The sequence below is a fragment of the Phoxinus phoxinus genome, assembly GCF_949152265.1.
Source record: "Phoxinus phoxinus genome assembly, chromosome: 25".
Lineage (NCBI taxonomy): Eukaryota > Metazoa > Chordata > Actinopteri > Cypriniformes > Leuciscidae > Phoxinus > Phoxinus phoxinus.
In genome coordinates this window covers 21,113,528-21,139,965 of record NC_136900.1, presented here as the reverse complement: position 1 = coordinate 21,139,965, position 26,438 = coordinate 21,113,528, and the positions used below count along the sequence as shown (strand labels likewise).

General features: G+C 39.5%; 1 protein-coding gene across 4 annotated transcripts in view; it reads left to right on the top strand.

The window, feature by feature from the left end:
• The window catches only part of scaper (S-phase cyclin A-associated protein in the ER), a 106,367-nt gene that overhangs the window by 14,586 nt on the left and 65,343 nt on the right, over positions 1-26,438 (top strand). For 2 of the 4 annotated variants that reach the window (XM_079603330.1, XM_079603331.1), the window contains exons 5-19: positions 3,275-3,375; positions 3,826-3,942; positions 5,420-5,547; positions 5,644-5,870; positions 6,813-7,139; positions 11,454-11,621; positions 11,730-11,796; positions 12,257-12,374; positions 13,572-13,683; positions 14,035-14,175; positions 16,051-16,206; positions 16,279-16,421; positions 16,872-16,953; positions 17,060-17,212; positions 20,656-20,763. In XM_079603330.1, the coding sequence (XP_079459456.1) occupies positions 3,275-3,375; positions 3,826-3,942; positions 5,420-5,547; positions 5,644-5,870; positions 6,813-7,139; positions 11,454-11,621; positions 11,730-11,796; positions 12,257-12,374; positions 13,572-13,683; positions 14,035-14,175; positions 16,051-16,206; positions 16,279-16,421; positions 16,872-16,953; positions 17,060-17,212; positions 20,656-20,763 (2,148 nt within the window). The remainder of the gene's footprint in view (positions 1-3,274; positions 3,376-3,825; positions 3,943-5,419; positions 5,548-5,643; positions 5,871-6,812; positions 7,140-11,453; positions 11,622-11,729; positions 11,797-12,256; positions 12,375-13,571; positions 13,684-14,034; positions 14,176-16,050; positions 16,207-16,278; positions 16,422-16,871; positions 16,954-17,059; positions 17,213-20,655; positions 20,764-26,438) is intronic. The other 2 variants (XM_079603332.1, XM_079603333.1) reach the window with 1 other exon arrangement.

Here is a 26,438-nt window from a genome sequence, read left to right as displayed (position 1 = left end):
CTGTGCGAATGTGCATAAACACTCCGGCCGCTGCGTTGCCATGTCCGGCGGGCCTGTTCACACTCCCTGGCCCTTTGGTCTGAGTGTATATGTATGTGTCCATGCTCTGCTCCAGATCTTTAGCTCACTGCCATGTGACAGTAGGGGATTGTCTGTAGGCCAACAGTAGGAAAATGTTCCTTGGAGCTGTTGAAATCCAGGACTTTTCACATACACATAACCGCTCCTTTATGAAGATATAAATCTGTGATTCAGCACTTCTTTGACTTGTACATGTACTTTACCAGCACATTTGTGGTACTCGGATGCATGAAATTATCATGGCTAATTTTTTGGGTATCACATTGAATGCTACCTTTTACCTGTAAGATGTATTATTCTGCAGAACAAAGGTAGATAAGAATGTTTCAACTATATTTTTGTCCATACAAAGTCAATGGGGTCCAAAACTTTCTCTTTAATAATAATGTACAAATATATTTAAAGACGATATGAAAATTATTTAGCAGAATATTCAGTGGAAAGTAATGAGAGCAACAATTGTTTTTATCCATCGCAATTGTGTTATTTGTGACATTAGGCTGTGACTTTTTTTGTTAATGTTGTTCCTGCCCACATGACCTTGATCACATCAGCCGAACAGAAAACTTGTTTCAGATTACTACATTTGTGATGAAAAAATTATACAAATATTAAGAAATATAAACTTGCTGCTTTTTATTGTAACATACTGGTAAATCGTGCCTAACAAAACGTGTTCAGTACAGCATTTGCCTTATATAGTATTAGCTTATTCATAAGTGTCTTATTCAGTGCAAAACAAGAAAACGTAATTCCACCTGTGTTTCTGATTCTTTATCCTCTTGCCAGTGATGGCTGGTCTGACACTCCTGATTTGGTCCGGTGGCTTGATTTATTTTCATATTCAAGTAACGCCCACATCTTTAACCCACAGCCCAGAGGACTAATTAGTTCTTATCAGGCCTCTCCCTCGTCCCAGGCCTGATTTATGTCATATCAGCCCGTGGACGAAACAACTCTCCTTCACTTGTGTGAATGTGTGCATGAGAGTTAGAGGTGTAATATTTCAGAACTTGTGGGGTTGAGGGTTCATTTAATTTTTTCATTTGATCATATAACCCTGTGAGTCCTAGTTAACGTTTTTAAAGTTTTAAGCATTCTCATGTCAAATGTCTTCAATAAGTCTTTCGAATTGAACTGAATTGCATGCTAAATGTGTACAGATTTTTTCCTGTCCGCTTGTTCTCTCTCAGCTATTGCATTATGGGTCAGCATCGCCCTCCGCCATGCCCTGGTGTTGTTAACTAGCCCTAATCAACAGGCCTGCTTCTGGACACATCTTTCACTCGGCCTGACTCCTCTATTAACTAAAAGCACTGTGGACTTCTCCTCGATCACCACTCCCCCATTACCGCCCATCAATCTCACACACACGCCTGTTTCACAGCATCGCCTGCCGTCCCCCACTTAATCCAGAGCATCAGTCATACCGCAGCCCCTGATCCTGATGTGTATGCACCTGAACCGTGTCTCAACGTACAGGAGGTCTGAGTATTCTCGACTACCTCACGATATGATGCACATTGTGATACATTGCAACACACTGTGATGCATTGCAACTGAATCCCAATTGAAACCGCACCAAACATGCGAGGAAGACACCGTTCCTGCAAGAGAGAGTGAATCTGCAGGATCAGTTTCAAACTCTGCTGCGCACTCCACTTTTATCCACTATGGCGCCTCATAAAAGCGGCATTGAACCCTCTGAGAAATGCTAATTTGTACATAGATAGTCTTGCATAGCCAGACCTTCAGACTGACGGCAGAAGGTCTGGACGCCATAGCAGCTTTCATTGGCCAAGCATCGCCCACAGGCCGTCTTACTGACATGTAAAGCAACCAATCATAGTTAATTTTGTTCCACTTCTTGTTTAAGGGCGTGAAAATGTAACGTCAATGTCCCCACAATAACAGACCGGTGTGTAAAACTCTTGGATGCATTTTAAAGAGTCTATGCGTGAATTTTGCACATACTTTTAAAAATCCAGCGTTTAGCAGATCCTGATAAGCGCTCATTGTCACAGTTGTAAACACTATAGCATTCTTCTTCCATGAGGGGGTTTGGCATCCTGTAGAATTCAACCAAACAAAAAGAGGACTTCGAAACTCCTGAGGTGTTTCCAGATAAGTGTGCAATATGCATGAGACGTTCAGCCAACGGTCCGTGGCATGATGTCTGAGACTAGGTTCTTGATGACGTTCTGCTATATTAATAGATTTATATGAAATGATACAAGCACATAAATCAAGGCTGGCATCAAGATTTTGGACAGATTTCAACATCCAAGCAGGTTTCCTGTAATCTTAAGAGCCTGTGGTAGGTCTAGGGTTGTAGACCTGTTCTAATCTGTGTTGTGGCAAGGCTTTGCGACACTCTCTAGCGTCTTTGTTGGAGTCAAGGGATTCCCCAGAGTCCCCGCGGCGCTCCCAGATCGAATATCGGATGGACAATGAACATTTCGTCATTCGCTGCACACTCTTTGCCAGTAACTTGAAATGATTACAGCCTCAATCAGATTTGCCAGCCCCCTTTTGCAAAGCTAATTGGTAATTTCAGCTGCACCTCTTGTGGAAGACCACTGAGGCGGGAAAGAGCCGCAGCACTCTTTTCTTTTTCTTTTTCTTTTTGTCCCCTCCTGGCATTTGTGAATGGAGTGTTTCTGGAGAGTGGGAGGGTGTGTGAGATGCGCTCCAGTAGCTTCAGATGCCCACTCTTTAGTAGAGACAACAGGGTGTAGGTTTACACCAGCTCCTCAGTGTGAACAAGAATTGGGGGCTCGTCCAGGAATCTTCTTACCTGAGAGTTCACTAGATTCTGCTGGGGGTCTTGGTTGGGGCCCTGCTTATTGTTCTTTCAGACATGCCACAAAAGAGACATCAGGGTGGGGGGGACGGTCTGCCCCTCTTGCATGGTCAGATCAGGCCTCTGTGGTCACAGCTTGATTTGGAGATGCTTTGTATATAGTTGTATATTTACAGGTTGTTCCAACGAAAATACTTTTCCTTGACTAATTTAGGACATTTGTTGCCACTTTGGACTTTTGACTTAATTTTGTCAGATTTTTGCAAGAACGTCCTTTCCATTTATGAATGACTATGCCTTTTTTGGGGTTGTTTTGTGCTTAAGTACAAATCAGAGTTGCATGTAATTCTGTAGTAAAAAACTGACATCACACATGCTTTCCACCCCCAGGAGGTGCTGATGATGTTGGATAACTATGTCCGAGATTTCAAAGCTCTAATTGACTGGATCCAACTACAGGAGAAGCTGGAAAAAACAGATGCTCAGAACAGGTGATAACATGCATGCTTATGCACACACATACACACAAGGCCTTTCATGATTATAACATACTCGGACCATGTACACAAACCTGCCCCGGTGAGTCTTTTACACAGTAGTTTGAACATTGTGATCCTTTCAGTCTGATCAATGATTAATTTGAGGTGATTATTTTAGTGCCTCTCCCCTTTACATAATGATTAAGTGACTACACCGCTAGTACATTGATAATGGAATAAAAACCAGAGCTTAAAAGCGCGAGGTTGTGTGTTAATTTGTACAGAACTCATTAAAAACGCTCTGGACATCTCCAAAGAATTTGAATGCGCATCCTTTAGAAGCACATGTGTATTCCCTGCCCCTTGCATGTTCAATATTTTTGGGAATTTTTCAGTTGCTAGATGTTTGTGTCCTGTTCTAAATCAGTACCTTCCTTTGAATGTGTTTCCTTGTCCCTGCAGGCCCACATCTTTGGCTTGGGAAGTTCGAAAGATGTCACCTGGACGACATGTGATGTCCAGCCCCTCGTCAGACCGGATTGTACCATCTCCTGGTGTTCGCCGTGCCCTCAATTTTGGGTAGGCCAATCCAGTTACATTGCCCACACCCAGGATCACAAACATTTCTCTCAAGTACAAGAACTTTCTTTACCAATCCAAGACTTTAGCTCTTATATATTCTTACCAGAGTCACTCTAACCAAACAAACCATATGATTCTGCCCCATATGCAAAGTAACTAAAAAAAATTAGTGTTTTGAAGTTATAAAAAAAAACTTTTTTTTGGTGTTTTTGTAAATAATAATTGGTATCCAATTACTCTGTACTATATTTTAGGGATGGTTAAAAGTAGGGCTGCAACAACTTATCGATAAATAACATCGATTATTATCAATAACGAATTTGATCATCGATTAGTCGCGTCTGCGCACTGTGCTCGGAAATCAGCAGCCAGTCACACCGCTTTACAGTAGTAAATAATAAATTTCTATGGACAAAACATATGGAAAATTGCGGTGGACACTGAGTGAGCTTCTGTGGAAAGGGTACATGATCCAAGTTGTCAAAAACACGAGAATGCTTTATATTTTGTAAGCGCTTCAAAGTAAAGCATAAGCGTTTACCGTGTCTCGCCCTGTCGTGCTTTGCTGTTTAATGCCTCTGACACGTGTTTCCCTCGGCGCATAACTTACATTTTATGGTAATGTCCTTCTCTGTGAAGTCCCGCGATATTTTCATTTTTGCATATTCTGACAACAAGCCTCTTGTTAAACTTCGCTAAACAATTGCATGCGCGTCAAATAGACAGAACTCAGTAGAATATGATCACAATAATTATAACTTGTTTCATTGAAAAAAGTTTGAACCTGTATTCCCAAGGTTTACTTGATATTTCAAACATGGTGTATCTGCTTGAGTCTGGCCTAAAACCATTATCCCTGCTAGCAACGTACTAATTGATACCATCGTCTCTGTTTGCAAACTGGTGTGACTCCCAACTCCTACTAGAGGATCAAGAAATTGGGCTCCCTGCATTTTTAACTGGTGGTGTGAAGGAAGACAATTGATAATCTGATTAAAATGCCACTGAATGTTCAGATGGAGAAATCAATGGCAGATATGATACATATCTTGGCCTCACCACGAGACCGGAAAGACTACGCCCGTCTGGCAGAGGCTGGGAGGAGAAGGGGAATCGATCCGCAACGGCCTAAGCGTTTTGTTTAATGCAATTTTTGCTGGGTTCTCCTCAGGCCTGCGCCTGAGACTGTGGGGGGTGTGGATCTAAGTGTGGTTAAAGACTGCTGAAGCACGGGCATCCATGTCTGTATTACACTGTAATTGGATGCCTCAGGAAATGGATATCGATCAAGACGGAGGGCCCTCAGTCTGAAGTCTCCATTTTAGTTCCCAATGTTTGAGGATGCCCGATGCAATGATGCAGATTGTGTGGGACGCTGCAGGCATGATGGCTTCCCATAGAAAGTTGACCTATTTTAATAGATCTTTTGAATCTGAGACCCCTGGTTTTATATGGTTTGTGTGTATGTTTACAGGGGTCCCCCTCCCACTTTGGCTGTGGCACGTTTCTCCCACACTGGACCAAGCTGGGCCGATCGGGTCAAGTCTTCCCAGTCCCTTCCTGTCCCCAGCCAAAGTGTCAACATCCCTGTTGAAAAACCAGGTGAACTGATCTTCTCCATTTACAGTCATTTATTTTCAAAACCAAATATTTCTGTATTATTTGTGTGTTTATGTATATATGTACGTTCATCCTCAGCAAAGAAAGATGCAGAGGGCTGGGAGACCGTGCAGCGTGGCCGTTCTATGAGGCCAAGGGCCAAGGTAAGCCCCGTTCTGGCCCATGTAAGCCCCAAAGACGACAGCGACAAGGAGAACCAGCACATCCAGCCCTCACCCCAGGAAAAATCTCAGGAGGTGAAGGAGCAAGAGCAACCCGTACCCCAAGAGCAGAGCCAAGAGACGGAAAAGACCTCCGTCATTGAGGTACTGACGTCAACCAGCCTCCCCTCATTAATTATTCAGGGCCCAGGGATAGATATGAAGGCTCTGTAACATCAGAATGTTTGTGTTTGGTCACAGTGTGTTCATAGATACACTGTCCAGACAGAGGAGTATCAAGTGTACGAGCATCGATTTTGTACATGTTTATCAGATATAATGAGGTCTATTAAATATTGACAATACAGTGTCCTAGATTGCATTTGGGGAATATGCCGAAGCCAATAGCTCCTTCTAAGGCAGCACCCTCACTGAAGTAGAACATCATTAGTAACTGATTTGGAACGCTCTATGTAGGCAAAACCCCTTAAAAGTAGTGCTCCTTATGCGAAGCGCACAAGAGACTTGACCCATAATTGATTTCAGTGGAGTTTGTCGTTAGCATGTTGCTATGCTAACGCCACATTACTCTAATTGGCATAAAATAGCACATTGTTCAGGATTAAATTAATCTTTTATCCACCAACTTGATTTGTTTTTTTTCACTAAGCTTGTCACAATGCATATTGTGAAGATTGCCTTCTTCAAAGAGGAAACATTTGATGCTGTCTTAGAATGTGGCCAAAATTTAATAGCGAGCAGAAAAATTAAGTTGCCTAACTTTTGGAACGGCCTTCACATCAAAAGCCTTGTCTTGAAATTCTTCCTCTAGGCAAGCTCGTGAGGGTTTTAAAACGGAGCATGTAGTTGAGACTGTAGTTACTCAAAATGACTTGTTTGCATGCTTGTGGTATTTGATTTGTATGGTTCTTGGTATGCTACATGTTTGTTGTGAAATGCATGATGTTGTGTAATTATTTAGCATGCTGTGTTTCTTTATTTGTGTTTGTTATATCTGCCAAATGGTCTGTCATACAGATGCGGCAAGGAGTGCCTTGACATGCATGTGTTCATATTTGTGTTTTCATCTGTGTGTACATTGCGCAGCCCCCAGCAGAAAGTATTGAAGAGCCAGGGCAGAGTGTCAGCGCCCCCTCTGAGGAAACGCCACCCCCCATTTCCGACCCCGTGCCACCCCCTACTTCTCTGCCTTCGCAGGCCCAGTGCCCAGACTTGGCTTCCGACCCAGGCCCTCCTCCTGTATCCCTTTCCCAACTGGAGGAGCTGAGTACTGGGCAAGCTGAAGTAGAGAACGGGACGGAGGGGTCGGTGTGGAAGGTCGCGGCACCATCGGCAAAAGTGGAGGCAGCGGTCTACATTCCCCTGGCAGTGAAGACACTGGAGAGCATGCTGGACCCCACAGAACTTTCTACTGTGAGTGCTGAGAGACACAGGCCAGGGTCAGGACTGCCGCCTAAACAAAGTCAATCCCAAAAACCTCCAGGCTAGGCAGGGTTACCCCCTCCCTCCTCCTTTCTCTCAGCAAGTAGGGCGTATATGTGTGTGCGTGATGACGGGGGTGAGCAAGTATCCACCGTGAGTAGAGAACAGGAGGGCCCAGTGTTTTCAGAGAGTTGCCACAGTTGCTCAAGTTTTTATTTTGGGCTTATCAAGTGTCCCCTGCACCATTCAAACGACTTGACTGATTTTGAACCCATGGGCTCTCATTGACCTTGACCTCCCTTTGAGCCTTGACCTCCCAAAATTTGGCTACATATATCAAATATGCCACCAAACAGGCCCCTTTTTCACCAAAATGGTGCTTTACCTGGACGCGGTGCATGACTAGGGGATCTGCAGATCTCTGTTGAGATTCGGCCCCCTTCTCCTCTGACCAATTACTGTATAGTATATTATTAGTTCTTAGTTCAAGAGGAATAACCAAATTATCTGTGGAAAAGGGCTACCTAAATTTACAGATACCAGATCCAAATCAAAGTACAAAAATCACATTTCTGTCCAGCAACCAACCAGCTGCAAAATGTTTTGCTTGAACTTTTCTTCAAGTTCAAGACCATTGATTGGTTTTGCTATTTGACCCACAGATGTATGCCAAATGGCACCTAGTTTTTTTTTAAACATGAAATGGCTGTAAAATTGATATGGCAACTCCTGTTGTGGCGTTCCGCTTGTCTCCTGTCTCACCCTTTCTAAGAGAAACCTCCAAGGGGTTAATTAAGGCTAGACCCACAGCATTTTCTATTGAGCTACCGGCTTCCATTTCTCAACGGGTGTTGGCCTCTGTACAAAACCCAGTCTGAAACAATGGAGATGGATGAGGTTTAAATGCTCAGACAGGAGCACAATCTCAGTCGTGTCGGAATCCGGAATCATTGCTTCCGGGGTCCAGACACCACCTCTCTGGGTGGGTCAGATAAGCCCTGCTCTGTTTAGACTCCAGATCTAAGACCAGCAGGCGGACTGTTGAGAGAAATCCACCTCTTATTATGCTTGTTAGCATGACGTCTGACACTGACCTCAGCGCAGCTCCGAGCGTCTCCATCTTCTCCCACGGTCCTTCTGAAATTGGCACTCTGCATACTGTTCACTCGTCAGGTTCTGAAAATGGGGGTCAAGTGTTGTGCCCTCTGATGGCAGTGGGTAGGATACTTTTTCCAAAATATTTTGGCAATTTACCAGTCATCACGAGTCATGAAGACTCACAGGTGCACCCAGGGACGGACTGGGACTAAAAAACGGCCCTGGACTTTGACTAGGCCCGGCCCAAAGCAATCGGCGCGAGGAAACTTGACAACAACAACAATAACGCCTGCATGAGTGTCACAAGACTTTAATTGTGGCTCATGATACTATACCATCCAAATTATTATCAATAGCACTGATGTTGACTAGATGTGTTAAAAGCATATTATTCTAGATTAACTTGAATACTCTGAATATATAAATGGAGGTCTCAACACACTGCAGTCCTGTGTAAAAAACCTCTAGGCGGTGACTGTCTGACTTGGGGTGCTTAAAGTAATTTAATGTTGAGCTGGAGTGGGTGTCTTTACCTGAATAAACAAATGATGGAATGGATTTTTTTTTTTAAACAGGTTTTATTCCAAGATAGCATGGAATAGATTGTATAATATGCATCTATTCCATGCTGTCTTAAAATGAATTTATTACTTAATAATCTTAATTAATTTATGCAGTAAATCTTACTGCACAAATAATACCACATCTAAATGAAAATACACCATTACAAATGTAACTTCTGTATTCAAAATATTCAAAGTTTTTAAGCATTAACTGTAATGTTACCAACATTTTTAAAAGTAAAAGCACAACATATTTCTGAGCTACTGCATGTGGCATTTAAGCGCTTGACAGAGAGAGACCCGGCCGCGCGCGCGCACTCACCCGAGCGCTGTCTGCTCTCTCTCTCTCTCTCTCTCTCTCTCTCTCTCTCTCTCTCTCTCTCTCTCTCTCTCTCTCTCTCTCTCTCTCTCTCTCGCGCATATTAATCAAAATCAATTGATGATGGTGTCGGGGGAAAAAAACTCTCCCGTGATTAAATGTCTTCTGTGTTGACAAATCTTGTGCGATATCCTAAACTGCCGAATGCATTGCTTGTTTTTTCTGTTTAAATTTCATGGTGTGACACTTCTCTTCTCATGAATGCTGCTACGTCAGAGCGGCCAAAGCGTCAACAAGCTTCCCCGTACTTTTTGACAAGCGTCCTTGACAGGGCGGCCGGAGCTTTTCTGCAGCTCAAGTCGGCGGCGGTGTGAACGTACAGTTAGTTTGCGACATTTAGCGGCTTCAGTCTCTAAATTCCGCACATTTTTTTATCTCGCCTTTTCCACCCTTTTTTTTCTGTTTTTTTACCCGCGGCCGCGTTAACAGGGAAAAAAACAGGTGATGACTGCGTGCGTGGCGGGTGGTGGGCCGGCCCGCCGGCCGTCCTGGAGTACCGGCCGTTCTGTGATTCTCCAGATCACACAGATGGCCAGTCCGCCCCTGGGTGCACCCATGGAAGGAATGTATTGCAAAAAATTGCCCCTCAACAAACCCCTCTTTTGTTACCACCCTAAAATCAGCACAAACCCCTCTGCCTACAGGTAACTGTGTTCCATAACACTAGAGCCACCTAATGTGGGCTTTACAGTGTATTTGGTCATCTTAAAGGAATAGTTCACTAGTCATAAACTTCATGTTGTTTTAAACTGTATTTTGTAGAACACAAAAGAATATATTTTTAACAATGAAAGTCAATGGGGTCCAATGTGGTTTAGACCCCCATTGTTCTTTAAAATATCTTCTTTTGTGACACAAAAGACGTGCCAGGCATGTGACCTTTGCAATGCCATTATTATGATTATTGGTCACATGACAGTTAAGAACACATGAACGTATTGTAAATATTGTTTACAGTGGTTCTCATAAGCATTTTGTTTAAAAAAAAATCTTAATTCTATTTCTTTTCAGCATTTTAACTTTGATTAGAGTTTTAATATATTAATGATAATTAATTAATTAAAATACTTCCAAGTCATCCTGGTTAAGAACCATTGCTTTAAATTGACCAAATCAAAACCAATATATAATTATTATTATTATTATATACACCACACACACACACACACACACACACACACACAATTATATTATGTCATCTACGGATGCACGATATATCAGCCACCATATCGGTATCGACCGATATACGTTTGTTTTTAATGTTATCATTATCGGCCCAATAAGATAATTTGTCCGATATATTAAAGTTGATACATAATGGATTATTTCCTTCAGCTGAGACGCTTAAGATGCGCACTGTTCACAATGATGGATTTGAATTGCTTGAAATATGATTGAAATCACTTCAAAAAAAGAAAATACAGTTAATGTGCAACATATGCAGTGTAAGTCTGTTATATAAGCTACATAAAATTCTAAGGAGAACATTATAACTGTGTGCTTGGGACACGGCTTTTAATGGTGAGACTTTTGTTTTTGTAATCAGGCTCTCAAAAATTAAATACAAATTTGGATTTAGATTTATCGGCCAATATATCGGTTATCGGTATCGGCTAAAATATTCATATCGGAGCATCCCTAATGTCATTTACTTAAAACCCTTGATCTGTGTGACACAAGTGTTTACAAATCATCCCAAATTAACACATTTTGTCAAGTGAACTACATATGTGGAGAGCGCAGTGAATCGCTAAAAACATATTTTAGCCGTGACTATAGTAACATTACAACATGGCCTCTCATACCTTATTGCCTAAATACGTTGTATCATACCGAATAAGAATACTATCCCATCTCCTCGTCTTTATTGTGGCTGTATGCTGCATGATTTCGTTATGCTTCCCTGTGTGTGGTTTTTGCGATTGATTGTGTTTATGGCGTGTGCCTGTGTTATCATTTCATATGGTCTCTTGTTTAGTTTCTTAAAACATCTTTTGCATTTTGTAAAGTTTTGTGGTATGCAGGCTTCCATCAAACATTTGCAATTTGATTGCATTAAATGTTTGAAATACAGAAATGCAAGTCTAGTCTAATTTCAGATAAAGTGTTAAATTGATTGCACCGTGTCTTAATTGAAGTTGTGCTGCCTGGGCATGTACTCAAAAGCCTGATGTGGCTAACTTGGCGCTGTACTGCACATTTCGTGCTTCTGTTTGGGGTGGTGACTTCAATGGCTCAGTGCGAGTTTGTTGTGCCTGTTGTCAGCCTCAATCCATGGCTGAAGTTTTGGCTAAGAAGGAAGAGCTGGCCGACCGCCTGGAAAAAGCCAACGAAGAGGCAATCGCGAGTGCCATCGCTGAGGAGGAACAGCTGACACGGGAGATCCAAGCGGAGAACAACGAACTGGAGACGGACAACGAAAGCGACTTCTCTGTAAGTCAACAACCCCAGTAGTTTATATGAGTAATGTAATTACAATGATATATACGTTTAGTGTTTTCTGTATTTAGCATAATTTTTTGTTATTTTGCTCTCTTAAAGGCAAGTATCGGGAGTGGAAGTTGTGGCTTGAACTTAGACTGGAGCGAGATGCTAGCTGATTATGACGGTAATTATTTAATTAGCATCTGCATTGCTAAATTGTACAGTAAGTCTATTAGTTAACTTTGTTTAAAGCAAGAAAATAAAATGGGCAAAACTGCTGAACATTTATTTTCCACAATATTTTCTCAAAAGTAGTTAACTTGAACATGGTTTTCGGCTGTCACAACAGTGTTGGAAGAGTAATATGGAACATTTTGTTGTTACTTCTGAAAAACATTCTTAATTGCATGTCTTTATTACTTGTTACATAAAATAACAATTTAATTACTACTTCTGTCATCTTTTTTTCTTTCTTTTTTTTTACTGTTGACAAGCATTTTTCCTCTGGATGTAATGTAATCAAATTACATAAACTGCTTTTCTTGCGAAACTGGATGCTGATAACCTCAAAATGACAGGTATGATATATCGGTCTAACACTTCTTGTAAATGTGTTATTGCATCACTTTTGCTTTTTCTGACAGCTCGAGAGCCGTGGCGTCAGAGCACCTCCTGGGGTGACATAGTGGAGGAGGAGCCAGCCCGCCCACCGGGCCATGGCATTCACATGCATGAGAAGCTGTCCTCTCCTTCACGCAAACGGTAACAAAGTCACACAGTCCCATTTGTTACAGAATAAGGTAACACTTTATTTAGATGGTCCACTTTAGACATTCTGCTAACTACAAGTAAAATTGCAACTACATGTCAACTAGCAGCTGTCTGCTTAATATCTGCTGACACTTTATTTTGATATTCTATTGACTAAGTAATTTTGCAGTTTCATGTCAGATCAATGCTGGGTAGGCTACAATTACAAATTGTAGTCAGTTACTGATTCCAAAGTACATGACAAAAAAATTTAGTAATAGTAATGTAATCCATTTACATTACAAATTTAAAGGGATAGTTCACTCAAAAATGAAAAAAAGCCCTCCTAGGGGTGTATATATGACATTCTTCTTTCAGATGAATATAATCGGAGTTATATTAAAAAATGCCAAAAGAGTAACACTTGAAGATGTATGACGCAGGAGTAGCGTAAGCTTTGACGCCTCTCGCGGTTCAAACAAACAGGGCTGGGCAACCGCGTTCGTCATTACGTTGTGCGTTAAGTTCAAGGGTTACTCCTTTGGCGGAAGTCGACTTGCTTACGGCCGTCTGCCGGAAGCTAGTTATTTTAGTCGATAAAGTTTTAAATATGGATATTTTTCTTACACAAACGCATCGCTTCACTTCAGAAGGCCTTTATTAACCGCCAGAGCCGGTTCGAGCACATTTATCATGGATGGATGCACTTTGATGGACTTCCCAAAAATATACCCATTGACTCCCATTATAAAGCTTTGAAGAGCCAGGACATTTTTAATATAACTCCGATTGTATTCGTCTGAAAGAAGAATGTCATACACCTAGGATGCCTTCAGGGTGAGTAAATTTTTGGGTGAACTATCCCTTTAAGGTATTCGGACTACTTTTTGATGACTTTTTTTAAATATCGAACCATATTGATATAAAAATAAAAAGAGAAAGAAAATAAATGTATCAACAACATGAAGTGTTTTAAACACTGCATCACGTCAGGCTTTCCCAGACTGGAGATTGTGATGGAACAGCAGGGGGTGTGTGAGTTTATTGAAAAGCTAGTAATTAAATAACTAAGTGATAATAAAAAATGTGTGTGTAATAAAAAAAAAACATAGCAATACATGGTTAAATAACTTACTGTGGTTAATTAATCTGAATATCATGTGAAAATGGATTGGCAACATCAAAATGGGTTTGGCTGTTTGTTGTCAGAACCATTGCAGAGTCGAAGAAGAAGCACGAGGAGAAGCAACTTAAAGCCCAGCAGCTCCGAGCCAAACTGAGAGAAGAGAAGACCCACAAGCTGCAGAAACTCATGGAAAGAGTATGTGTCTCCCTTTAACACCTGTAGACACAGCTCATTTACTGTAGCCTCTCCTAGCCTGCCTCGGCCACAGGGGGAAAACATATTCGGGTAGATGTTGAAAGAATCACTTAACAGCCATTTTAGTCGTTCAGGGTGATTCACTCTTGGTGAGACTCATAAAACTGATGTTGGTAAGAATATGTTTGTTTTTGTTCTGCTCCATTCTTGCATGAGGAGTGAGATCTAAGACAATATCGCATGTTTATATATCTGCACTTGAAGTGGACCACTAACATGTGTCATTCACACTCCTGACAAGTTTGACTTCTACATCACTTTGGCGGGATTTGATCTTTCCGTGCGTCTCAGGAGAAGGAGGTGAGGAAGTGGAAAGAGGAGCTGCTGGATCAGAGGAGAAAGATGATGGAGGAGAAACTGCTTCATGCTGAATTCAAACGAGAGCTTCAACTGCAGGCCATCGTGAAGAAAGCACAGGAAGAAGAGGCGAAGGTCAGACGTTCCTAAGAGGCTAAAACTGATATTTCTTTCTTTTTTCAAGTGTGAAACCTCAGTGATATCACTATTCTGATTGCGCAAACTTGGAGATTTTCTTCAGTAAATGTAACCCTCTGGTGCTCTTCCCGTGGCAGTCAAAAATGAACGATTTCTTTTTTCTTTTTTAATTAAGGGGAGACACCCCTGGTGAAATAGGAAAACAAAATTAACTTATAGATATCAGCATGCAACTTCCCCAGTTGATTACTGACATTAAGACAAATATCTTTTGTATTACAAGTTTTTAGAATTATTTATGTTTAAATATGCTAATTAGGTATCTCATTAAATATGCACTAATTTGCATATATTTCCAGAAGAGAAATCTGAACATTGGATAAAGCCAATTTAAAATTCTTGTTTCATTTTGTTGACATATTAGAGTCAAATGTTTTACAAAGGGGATTTTGGATATCTTTTTATCACTCCATTAATCAGAAAAAACTGTCAACAGTCATTAAAAAAAAAATGTTGCCACGTTTTTAAGTATAAAATTTTGTATAAATCAGAATCTGAATGATATATGAACAAACCCCTCTGTAGAAACCTTTAGAATATAGATAGGAATACAACTGGAAAGTTTGGTGTGTGTAAGTGCTGCTGATTTCTGCAGATTTCTGGCTCAGAGTCTGAGAAAAAATAACATTTTGAGAATCACATTGTCATAAATTGACATCAGCCAATCAGATTTCGCTTTGAGTTAAATGCCCCATTGTACTGTCACGATTGGTTGCTGATAAAAAAGGAAATTATCATATTTGGGTCCGACAACATTGTACAGGAGAGAGAGAGCTTTCCAATATGTTGGAATTCCAGTATGTTGATTTAGAAAGCCAACTTTTGTTGAGTTTAGGAGAAATCTACAGACTCAAATAGACAAAGTGTAGTAAAATAAAGACCTAAATGTGTATTTTGGACTTTTTTTTCACCACAAGTCTGGTAGAAGACATGTTATTGAAGACAAATAGGCCAAAATCTAAAAATTGACCAGGAAAAAAAAAAACTTTGTTTTTGCCTGCCATGTCTCCCCTTAAATAATGTACTATATTTTAGTTAGATACTGTTTTTTTATTTATTTTTTTATTACTTTTAGGGGATTTTATGGTAGTACATGATATTTACGCTGTATTTATAATCCATTTATTCACTTTTTGAGCATAGACCTGAAAATTTAATTTCCAACTTAAACTGTCATAGATCTTAAATGCTTTAGGGCACAGACTTAAGTTTGATTTCTTTTCAAAGATGACACTTGGCAGATTATTGCTGAAGTGAAAAAAGTTAAAACTTAAACTTAAAAAAAGTTACAGAATTTTATGTTTATTGTAATGAAAAATGTGTAAAAAAAAACTACTTTAAACTTTTATATGAAATATTTATTTTTAAAAACATGTTTTACTCAAACTGTGAGAAAATCAAAGCCATAAATCTAAACAAGTTGTGTTAAATCTAAAAAAATTTGAGCCTGATATCTCAAAAAAAAATTTGTTTGGCCGCAGTACCAAAAGTTTTTACTAGATTAAATTTGTCTCCCATTCATTTCCAATGCCGCCATTTTTGACCCCGAGGAGCACAAGTGTGAATATTTTTTTCCCAGGACCATTTAACCTGTTCGAATCCTGTCCATGATTTTTTTCTTTTCACATAGCAAGTGCCAAAACCTTTACCAAGTTTCATACCATTGCGATGAAGAAAAAAAACTCTTAAAAACAAAAACAAATGTAAAAAAATTTTGGTAAAAAATGACAGAAGTTTACCAGAGGTTAAATATAGTTCAATAGGAAATCTCTGTGCTAAGAATATTTAGTTTTATGTTGGTGATTTGTGTAGGTGAATGAGATCGCGTTCATCAACACTCTGGAAGCCCAGAACAAGAGGCACGATGTCCTGGCTAAACTAAACGAATACGAACAGCGGCTCAATGAGCTGCAGGAGGAACGCCAGCGGAGGCAGGAAGAAAAACAAGCCCGGGATGAAGCCGTTCAGGTATAGAACTGGTCTCTGTGTTCCCCTCTTGTGTTTCGTGCTTTAAGTTTGTAACACTGTGCTTTTTTTCAGGAGCGTAAGCGGGTATTGGAGGCGGAGCGACAGGCGCGTGTGGAGGAGCTTCGGATGAAGAGACGGGAACAAGAGGCTAGAATCGAGCAGCAGAGGCAGGAGAAAGAGAGGGCGAGGGAAGACGCAGCACGAGAGAGAGCCAGGTCAGCATCATGTCCTGCCAAACACACCAAAATACTGATTCAGCAGAACACAAGGCCAATGCTAAAGACCCAAAGGAATGGGCTTTGAGAAACTGCCTGGTTTAGGGAATGTTTTAAGTGTGACTCTTAACCAAAATATACACTACAGTTCAGGTTAATAATTCTATTCAGCGAAGGCACGTTCAATTTATTAAAAGTGACCGTAAATAAAAGTTTTTTTTTTCTATTGCTATTGGGGGGGAATATTGTGACATGTTTGGATGAAAACTCAAGACTACATTCGAGGCGTTTCAGGGAGTTCAGAAACAGTGCGCACTGATATAGAGAACTCCCTTTGGGGTGATTTTGTAACTTTGCAGACCTTTTTCATGCTTACATTGCACAATAAACAAAGATAATAATATATTTTAAAAATTGCATAATAGGTCTTATTTAATATACACACTGCAGGGACCGCGAGGAGCGTTTGGCTGCTCTCAGTGCTGCTCAGCAGGAGGCCATGGAGGAACTACAGAAAAAAATCCAGATGAAGGTAATTGATCATAATCCTATTTTTGACACCATTTTCAGTGTTTATCCCCTTTTCCGAAAACCCTGTACCTTGGACAATACTGCTAGCATGTGGAACGTGTTTTCAGCACGACGAGAGCAGCCGGAGACACATGGAGCAGATCGAGCAGAGGAAAGAGAAGGCCGCTGAGCTGAGCAGCGGAAGACACGCCAACACGGACTACGCTCCCAAACTCACCCCTTATGAGCGGAAGAAGCAGTGCTCGCTCTGTAACGTTGTGGTAGGTACTGCATTTGATTGGTATTAGGAACACTCCACTTTTTTTTGGAAATAGGCTCATTTTCCAACTCCCTAGAGTTAAACAGTTGAGTCTTACCGTTTTCGAATCCATTCACCCGGCGGTAGCACTTTTAGCATAGCTTAGCATTGATCATTGAATCTGATTAGACCGTTAGCATCTCTCTCAAAAAAATGACCAAAGAGTTTCGATATTTTTCCTATTTAAAACTTGACTCTTCTGTAGTTACATCGTGTACTAACACCGACAGAAAATTAAAAGTTGTGATTTTCTAGGCTAATATGACTAGGAACTATACTCTCATTCCTGCGTAATAATCAAGGAACTAATAATCAAGGAAGTTACAGAGCTGGGGACTATTTTCAGGCGCTGCGTAATATTATTGCGTACCCATGGTACGGCAGCAGTTCCTTGATTATTACGCAGGAATGAGAGTATTGGGCCTCATTCACCAATATATTCCTACGAATTTTCTTAACTTTGTACTTCATAAACTTCCTATGAAAAGTCTACGTCGGATTCATGACATAAAAAAACAGAATTGTTCGCACCTGTGTTCTTAGGATTGATGAATCCCCACGTAAGTTGCAGTGTTGGTGTTTCTTTGCGTACTATGATTTTTTTTTTCAACAAATGATCAGAAATACATTACTGTAAAATACTATCATTGTAAACGACTGTAGAATCAAATAAAATGCAGTAACCAATTATTTGAAGCAAACTGTCATCACTCAAATGTGCGTTCAACAAATCAAAGATAAGAAAACATTAGTGAATGTCAGAATCTTCGTAAAAAGTGTGTAAGTGGGGTTTAAGAACACATTTCTTCGTAAGAACGGTTGGTGAATGAGGCCCATAGTTCCTAGTCATATCGGCCTAGAAAATCGCAACTTTTAATTTTCTGTCGGTGTTAGTACACGATGTAACTACAGAAGAGTCCAGTTTTAAATAGGAAAAATATCTAAACTCTTTGGTCATTTTTTTTGAGAGAGATGCTAACGATCTAATCAGATTCAATGATCTATGCTAAGCTATGCTAAAAAGTGCTACCGCCAGACCCGGAGATCGGCTGAATGGATTCGAAAACGGTAAAACTCAACTGTGTAACTCTAGGGGAGATGGAAAATGAGCCTATTTCCCAAAAAAGTGGAGTGTTCCTTTAATTAAGACCGTTGAAGTGGGGGCGACTAGGAATACGGTTCCAGGAACATTTGGGACGCTCCAGACAACGATTCCTGCAAGGATGGACAGTCTGTCTTTGCTGCTTTGCCAGGCAGAGTACATAAAATCACAGACTACAAGGTGATTCAGAGGATTTTCATAGAGAATGCATGTAAATGAGAATTTAACTGCATTCATTAAACATGAACTCTATGCGGAGATTAATAGCTGGGCGTGATTATGCTTTTCAAGCGACAGGCAACAAATCTTTGAGTGGCCGCATTTATCTCTGACGTGCCCAGCTTTTAGTGCAACTGGGGCCAGACACCTTGGAGCTTCAAACTGACATCAGATTAAGCGCTGGGGAGAATGAAATCTTGTTAAAAATGTCAGATGACCTTGGCCAGGCTCTGACACCAGAGATCATCTTTAGGTCAGCAGGAAGCACTCTAGCTAATGACATTATACACAGACTGTCCTGTGTGGGCTCAACTCCAGGACTCAAAGGAGACAAACAACACACAAGCAATCCAGATACTGTTGTCCTCACCTGCCATAGGAACAACTTTCCTACTTTTAAGTTGAATTCTGCTGCGGATTTTTCATTTAGGTCACTTAAATGCAAAGCCACTTTCAGGGTCAGTCCCTTTAAAGTAAGGTTACAGGAAAAGGCCATAATTTACTCACCGTCATGTCGTCTTCCTGCCTGTGGGAATTTCTTTATGTATAGAACAAAAAAAAGATTAATTTTTTTTACCATTCAGTTCATATAGATTAATTTCTCCTCACCTTTATGTACTTTTTGCAGTTTGATAGTTTTGGACCCCATTGACTTACATAATAAGGGCAAACCATCTAAAAAATATTATTTTTTGTTACACAGAAGGAAGTTGTAATATGTTTGAACAATATGAAGGCGAGTAAATTATTTTTGGGTGAACTTTTCCTTTAATTGTTTTAATCATGTGCACAATAGTGATAGTTTTAAAAAAAAAAAATTAGGTGTGTGAACCCACAACATTTTACGTTATCGGAAAAGTTCACCTCAAAATATAATTGTCTACTCAACCTCATGTCATTGCAAAGCTGTATGATGTTTATCTTCAGTGGAACACAATTTTTTTTAACATTTTTTTTTTACCATTCAGTTCATATAGATTAATTTCTCCTCACCTTTATGTACTTTTTGCAGTTTGAACGTTTTGGACCCCATTGACTTGCATAATATGGGCAAAACCATCTAAAACAAAATTCTTTATTGTTCCACAGAAGGAAGTTGTAAATGTGTTTGAACAATATGAAGGCGGGTAAATGATTTTTGTGTGAACTATTCCTTTGATTGTTTTAATCATGGGCGCAATAATGATCTCAAAAATAATATTTTTTGAGGTTTGTACCCACAACCTTTTAGATTATCGGATCATTTACTCAATCTCATATCATTGCAAACCTGTACGATGTTTATCTTCTACGGAACATAAAAAAGGTCAATTTCAAACAACCTTTGTCATTTTGGGGTTACATTAGTCAATAATGGGTTCATAATATGAAAAAAAAAAAAAACACATTCTTCAAAATATCGTCTGTTTTGTTCCACAATATGAAAGTCAGTGAAATGTATTTTGGTGAACTATTCTGAAAATAATGAAAATGTTGTCATTTACTCAACCGCGTGTAGTTCAAACCCTATTTATTTCTTGTGTGGAACACAAAAAAGAGATGTTTTGGTGGTGGTAGTTCAAGATCGGGTTTGAACCGTCAACCTTTTGTTTACCAGCTCAGATCGTTTAGCACTTGGCTAAACCACCCCGGTTTCTCACGGCGAACAGAACCATTACACGAATAATAGAGACATTCAATGGAGTAGGAGTCTTCTATGCTTTTCACACGACCTCTTGAGTTTTCAGGACAGGTGAGCTGCTCTACAAACTCAAGAGGTGATATTTGAGCCGGTAAAAACAGTGCTTGGGGCGCTGATACATTCAAAAAGAAGGTGTCAATGCTCTTTAGTCATTTTAGTTATCAGTTATTCGTGTTTTCAGATTTTCCTGTTCTTATGAGATGTGTCTGTCAGCTCTGCAGATGTCTGTCAGGATCAAGGGATCATATTTAGCTTTTAAGGGTAGGAACATATGTCTTGACACCTGAGAGCTGTCAGTCCATGAATGATGCCGAAGCGTATTGTGTGGTAGATTGGTATGTTTCAGGCCCATGGCTTTATTTTGGGCGAATCGCCTCTCACGGCCTGTGCGTTTGTGTTGCAGATCACCTCTGAGGTCCACCTGTTCAGTCACATTAAGGGTAAAGGGCACCAGCAGGCAGTGCGGGACAGCAGCAGCATTCAGGGGCGGGAGCTGTCGGACGAGGAGGTGGTGAGTTTACCCCAGTAAAAACACTGAAGAAACCAGGGTTCAGCCCATAGGAGTTCATAGTGAAACTGCAGAGAGTTTGTAAGAGTTGATGCATATTAAATGCATAAATTATGTACATTTTATTAAATATATGCAGATATTATTATAAAATGCCAAATTGAGGATTTTTTTTAAAACTATTTTAAATATGAAAAAATTATTATAGTTATTATTTAATGTTTTATATATATATATATATATATATATATATATTAGGACTATCAAAATTAATGTGTTAATGTACGCAATATAAAAACACTGCTCTTAATTGAATAACTTTTGTAGCTTTAATAAGGATTAATTTACTTATTAATTTAATTTAGAATTTATGCAGTGAAGACTTTTGAAGTGTTTGATAACTGTATTATATCTTACCTGTTAGACCTACCTGGAAATCTTAAAGCACTGTTTACAAGGTTATTTGGGTCAAAAACAACGGACACAATAACTTTTTGTGTATTTTGACAGGGCAAGTAAAAATCTGAACTGGTCTGACTGGGCCAATAGAACAAATTGAGCCCTCATATATTGAAGGGCAGGTACATTTAAAATGTATTGTAATTGGTTTATGTGAAGATTGTTTTAAGTTCACTTAAATTAAACTTTTTTATTTTTTTTTTAATAATAAATGTTAAAATTGTTGGCTTTGAATTATACTGTAATGTTGAATGGTTATAATTGAGAGGGAAAAAATCTATTTCACAGAGACATCAGTAGCTGTGGTATCGGTGATTCCTCCTTTCATAAAAATATGCCATTAAACAAATATTTATTACAATATATAAAATATATTAAAAACTTTAAAGTTAGGTGTGATTAATCACAATTAATTACAGAAAAATCTGCGATTGATTAGTTTTTTTTTTAAATCGAGTGACAGCACTAATAACAGTATTTCTGGATTGAATTGGCTTATTTGTCATTACCCCCCCCCCCCCCCCCAAAAAAAAATAAATAAATAAATAAATAATAATAATTTATAAAAATGTAAATTATAAATACAAACAATTATTACACATTTGTTAAATATAAACAGAATATTACACTTCATTCTAATCTTGCATACAAATATGAATCATTACATTTATTATTCATCATATTTATTAATTAAAAGTTTACTTGAAAACTTATTCACTTCATGTAAATAATATCACTCTTGCTTATGTTTCTCACAGACACACAAACAGCACACACACACATTCAACTTCATTTTTAGGGTATACGTTTGATTTTATGATTTTGCACATCATTTATCATATCTGCAAAGGTTGAGAGGATCGACACCAACTTTCCCATATTTTCCTTGGTTTGTGGGACCATAAAAGGCTCCGAGGGAATCAACACTAATAGTGTTTGTGTATATGGCGTGGGGTGAGATCACCCTGCCTTGTCTCTGGGCTTGACTGAGTGCCTCTCCCCTGAACGCGGCGGCTCGTTAAATGCGGGATCTCTCACCGCAATATGAGATTGGCTTTCACACTGGGCTTCTTTGTACGGCTGACAACTGTTGGTGCTATATGTCGCACCTTTGGCCCCTGGACCTCCTTCATTCAAACCTTTTTCTCAGCGAGTAATATTTAAACCCCCAGTGCTGCCTCTAAATCATTAGCCTTGGCCGCAGCCACCTATTTCTCAGCCTGACAGTGTGATAAACACACAGTCGAGCCACCGCGCCACGTCTCGCAGGCGTGCGACTCGCGTCAGGTGCGGCTGACTTAATGAGCTCTGTCTGAATTGTAGAGCTTGATGTATTTAATTGAATTAACTGTTCACACCGAACTAGTTTTTAAACAGCGTTCGTTTGGTTTACGTACAAAAGGAAAGCGTTTACCTGTGATTTATACGCCACGATCTGTAACAGTCAGCGGAATTAGCAAAATTGGAAACTTCAGGGTGTCTGAACTGTAAATTTGTCCTAGAGTTCATTACCGTGTCCTTGGCTCTTATTGGAAAAGAACACGCTACTTATTTTTTCTTCTATGCCAGGAGTTTATAAGCAATATATGTCAAAATGTGCAATTTTGGTAATTCGTTCACAGTTGCTGCATTTTAAGGAAACCTGGCCACAGGACTTGTTTGGATAGTCTTGCGATGGACGCTCCGGTGCTCCTTATTTATGTCTCTGCTCATTTTGGTGTGCAGTATTTCATTCACACAACCGCCAACTATTTTCCAGTCGGCACTTCCATAATTCTTGCCGTTATGAAAGATTTTTAATTAAAACTAAGATGGTTGGCTGAACCGCGCAGAGGTCACAACGTAGTTTTTCAGCGGAAGCGGGTCCAGAGCCTCCGTCTGTCCTCGTGTTTAGTCATATTTCGCTATTTAAAAGACTGGAGTTAAATTGAAAATACAGCGATTATCAACAGCAATGGATCAGTGTGGCTGCAGGACACTTGGATTGCCTCGTCTTGGACTCTATATTATCCTTTATTGGTTGTCATCTGTTCTGGTTTAATGTGATATATCGCCGCTCTAGGCCCGTTGTGTTTGACACATAGGAGCTTTATTTATCCTCAACCTTTGACGCCAGATCAAGAAGAAACACAGCTGAACGTTGAGTTATTCAAGCTAAAATATCAGTTTTTCAGAGTCATGGCCTAGTCTAGTGGCTGGCACACAAGTGCTCATGGATTTAAGCCAAGACTTGTGTTGTATATTTTATATATAAATATTTATTCAATAGAAATATATTATATTGAACATACTGAATATAAAACATAATATTATAAACAGTATTTAATATATATTAGGGATGTCAATTTAACGTGTTAAAATAAAGTCCCCCTGTAGTCAATCATTTTATCCTTGATCTTTGATCACCAAAATGACATATTTAAGCATTTTTTCTCTGAAAAAAATGTCATCATGCCTTAAAATAGCTTGAATGTAACTCTACACCCCTGCCTCATTTAGTATACGCGGTTCTATGAATATGCAAATTAGCCCCGCCTCCCCTCACACTAGCTCAGAGATCCACTCGTTGAAGATCACACGTTGACGTGATTGGTTAAAAGGTAGTTTGTGACGTCAGAAACACCAGCGATTTTCAAACCGCATTTTTGAGACTGTCTTTGGTTCACTGCCAGTAGACATAGACGTATAACAACATTAAAACCTTGATTTTCACCACAGGGGGACTTTAATAATTAGTTAATTACGGAAAAATAATGCGATTTATAATAATTAACGCACCCGTCCACCTTCGTATGTTTTTTGTTTTTTTTCAAATTTGATGTGTGATTGATTTGATTTAAAAAATATTATTTAACAGCCCAGTATTTTATGAAATTGCAAAACTATTAATTATTATCTTAATGATAAATATTACATTATATCATGCTATTAATATTAATAGTGTTGTTGTTGTTTTATTTATACCACTAAACATCAAATTAGAACCCAAAATATAACGGTTCTTTCCTTCAGTTTTATAATTAACACAAAGTTACTTTACAAAGTTATTTTATCATCCTCGGAACTCTTTTTTTTATCAAAGACGTCATGTCAAATGATGCATCCAATGTTAGAATGTAATCCTGCAAGGGATGTACAAGTCAAGTTTTTTGTGTGTACGTCGTTGGTTAGTTACCTTATACCTTCTGTCATTACATTGTACCTGAATGACAAACAGCTGTCTGTTTCACATTGGGGGAAAGACATCTTTTGCCGGGTCTTTTGTGTCACACAAAAGAGTGGAGGATGGGACATGTATCAGTGTGACAGTGAGCGCTTCATCATGGCCCCTGAGCATCGGTGGACGTGTGATGTTTGGGGTTGTCTCTCATTACACCCCACAGAAAGCACTGTGGTTTTTTCGGGTGTTCTTGCCCACAGGCTGGTCTTTGTCACTTTTTTATATCTCTCAAGTCTCCTATTATCACCATGTGCATTGTGCAAGTGGACACCAGTCCATCACCTGTCCATCGAATTTGATAGGTCGTCATATGCCACATTGTACTTTTTCTAGGGCATACATTTTTTATGTAGTTTTTTTTATGCACAAATCTTTTTGATGAAATCTAAGAGCGTTCTGTACTCTCCAAAGACAGCTACGCAACTACCACTTTTGAATTACAATTTTCTGAAGTGACTCAATGGATTTATATGATGAACAGATTAGAATTTACGCTTATATTCACATATAAACATTGATCAGTGAACATAAACTGAAGCTCATCCAAACCTGACTAACGCACAGAAACAAACATCTTGCGGAAACTCAAACGTGCTGAGTAACACGAGAATGATCCTCATTGGTTCTTGAGGAAGCTCAAACGTAATGTGTAACACAAGGATGAATCTCATTGGTTCTTGAGGAAACTCAAACATGCTGCGTAACACGAAAATGATCTTCATTGGTTCTTGAGGAAGCTCAAACGTGCTGTGTAACACTAGGATGAATCTCATTGGTTCTTGAGGAAACTCAAACGAGCTGTGTAACACGAGAATGATTCTCATTGGTTTTTGAGGAAGCTCAAACGTGCTGTGTAACACGAGAATGATTCTCATTGGTTTTTGAGGAAGCTCAAACGTGCTGTGTAACACGAGAATGATCCTCATTGGTTCTTGAGGAAACTCAAACGTGCTGAGTAACACGAGAATGATCCTCATTGGTTCTTGAGGAAACTCAAAAGTGTTGTGTAACACGAGAATGATTCTCATTGGTTCTTGAGGAAGCTCAAACGTGCTGTGTAACACTATAATGATCCTCATTGGTTCTTGAGGAAGTTCAAACGTGCTGTGTAACACGAGAATGATTCTCATTGGTTCTTGAGGAAGCTCAAACGTGCTGTGTAACACGAGAATGATCCTTATTGGTTCTTGAGGAAGCTCAAACGTGCTGTGTAACACGAGAATGATTCTCATTGGTTCTTGAGGAAACTCAAAAGTGTTGTGTAACACGAGAATGATTCTCATTGGTTCTTGAGGAAGCTCAAACGTGCTGTGTAACACGAGAATGATTCTCATTGGTTTTTGAGGAAACTCAAAAGTGTTGTGTAACACGAGAATGATTCTCATTGGTTCTTGAGGAAGCTCAAACGTGCTGTGTAACACTAGAATGATCCTCATTGGTTCTTGAGGAAGCTCAAACATAATGTGTAACACGAGGATGAATCTCATTGGTTCTTGAGGAAACTCAAGCGTGCTGTGTAACACGAGAATGATCCTCATTGGTTCTTGCAGAAACTCAAACGTGCTGTGTAACACGAGAATGATCCTCATTGGTTCTTGAGGAAGCTCAAGCGTGCTGTGTAACACTAGAATGAACCTCATTGGTTCTAGCATGTCAAGCGAAAATGCTTGATCTTCCATTTACCACAACTGATAAACTTCATTTTATGATCTCTTTATGAACTTTTGCGTAGCTGTCAACGGAGGGACCGTAATTTCAGATTTCATCAAAAAGATCTTCATTTGTGTTTCGAAGATGAATGAAAACCGTACAGGTTTGGAACGACGTGAGAGTGAGTAATTAATGACAGAATTTAAATATTTGGGTGAACTACACCCCTTCTACGGAAAGACCCAAATCCTTTCAAAAACTTTTTTCTGTAAATCCAGAGCAGTGGTGTTATAACATGACTTTCTCTTAAAATATATTCTGTAATTAAATTCTGTTCAAGTCTCAGACT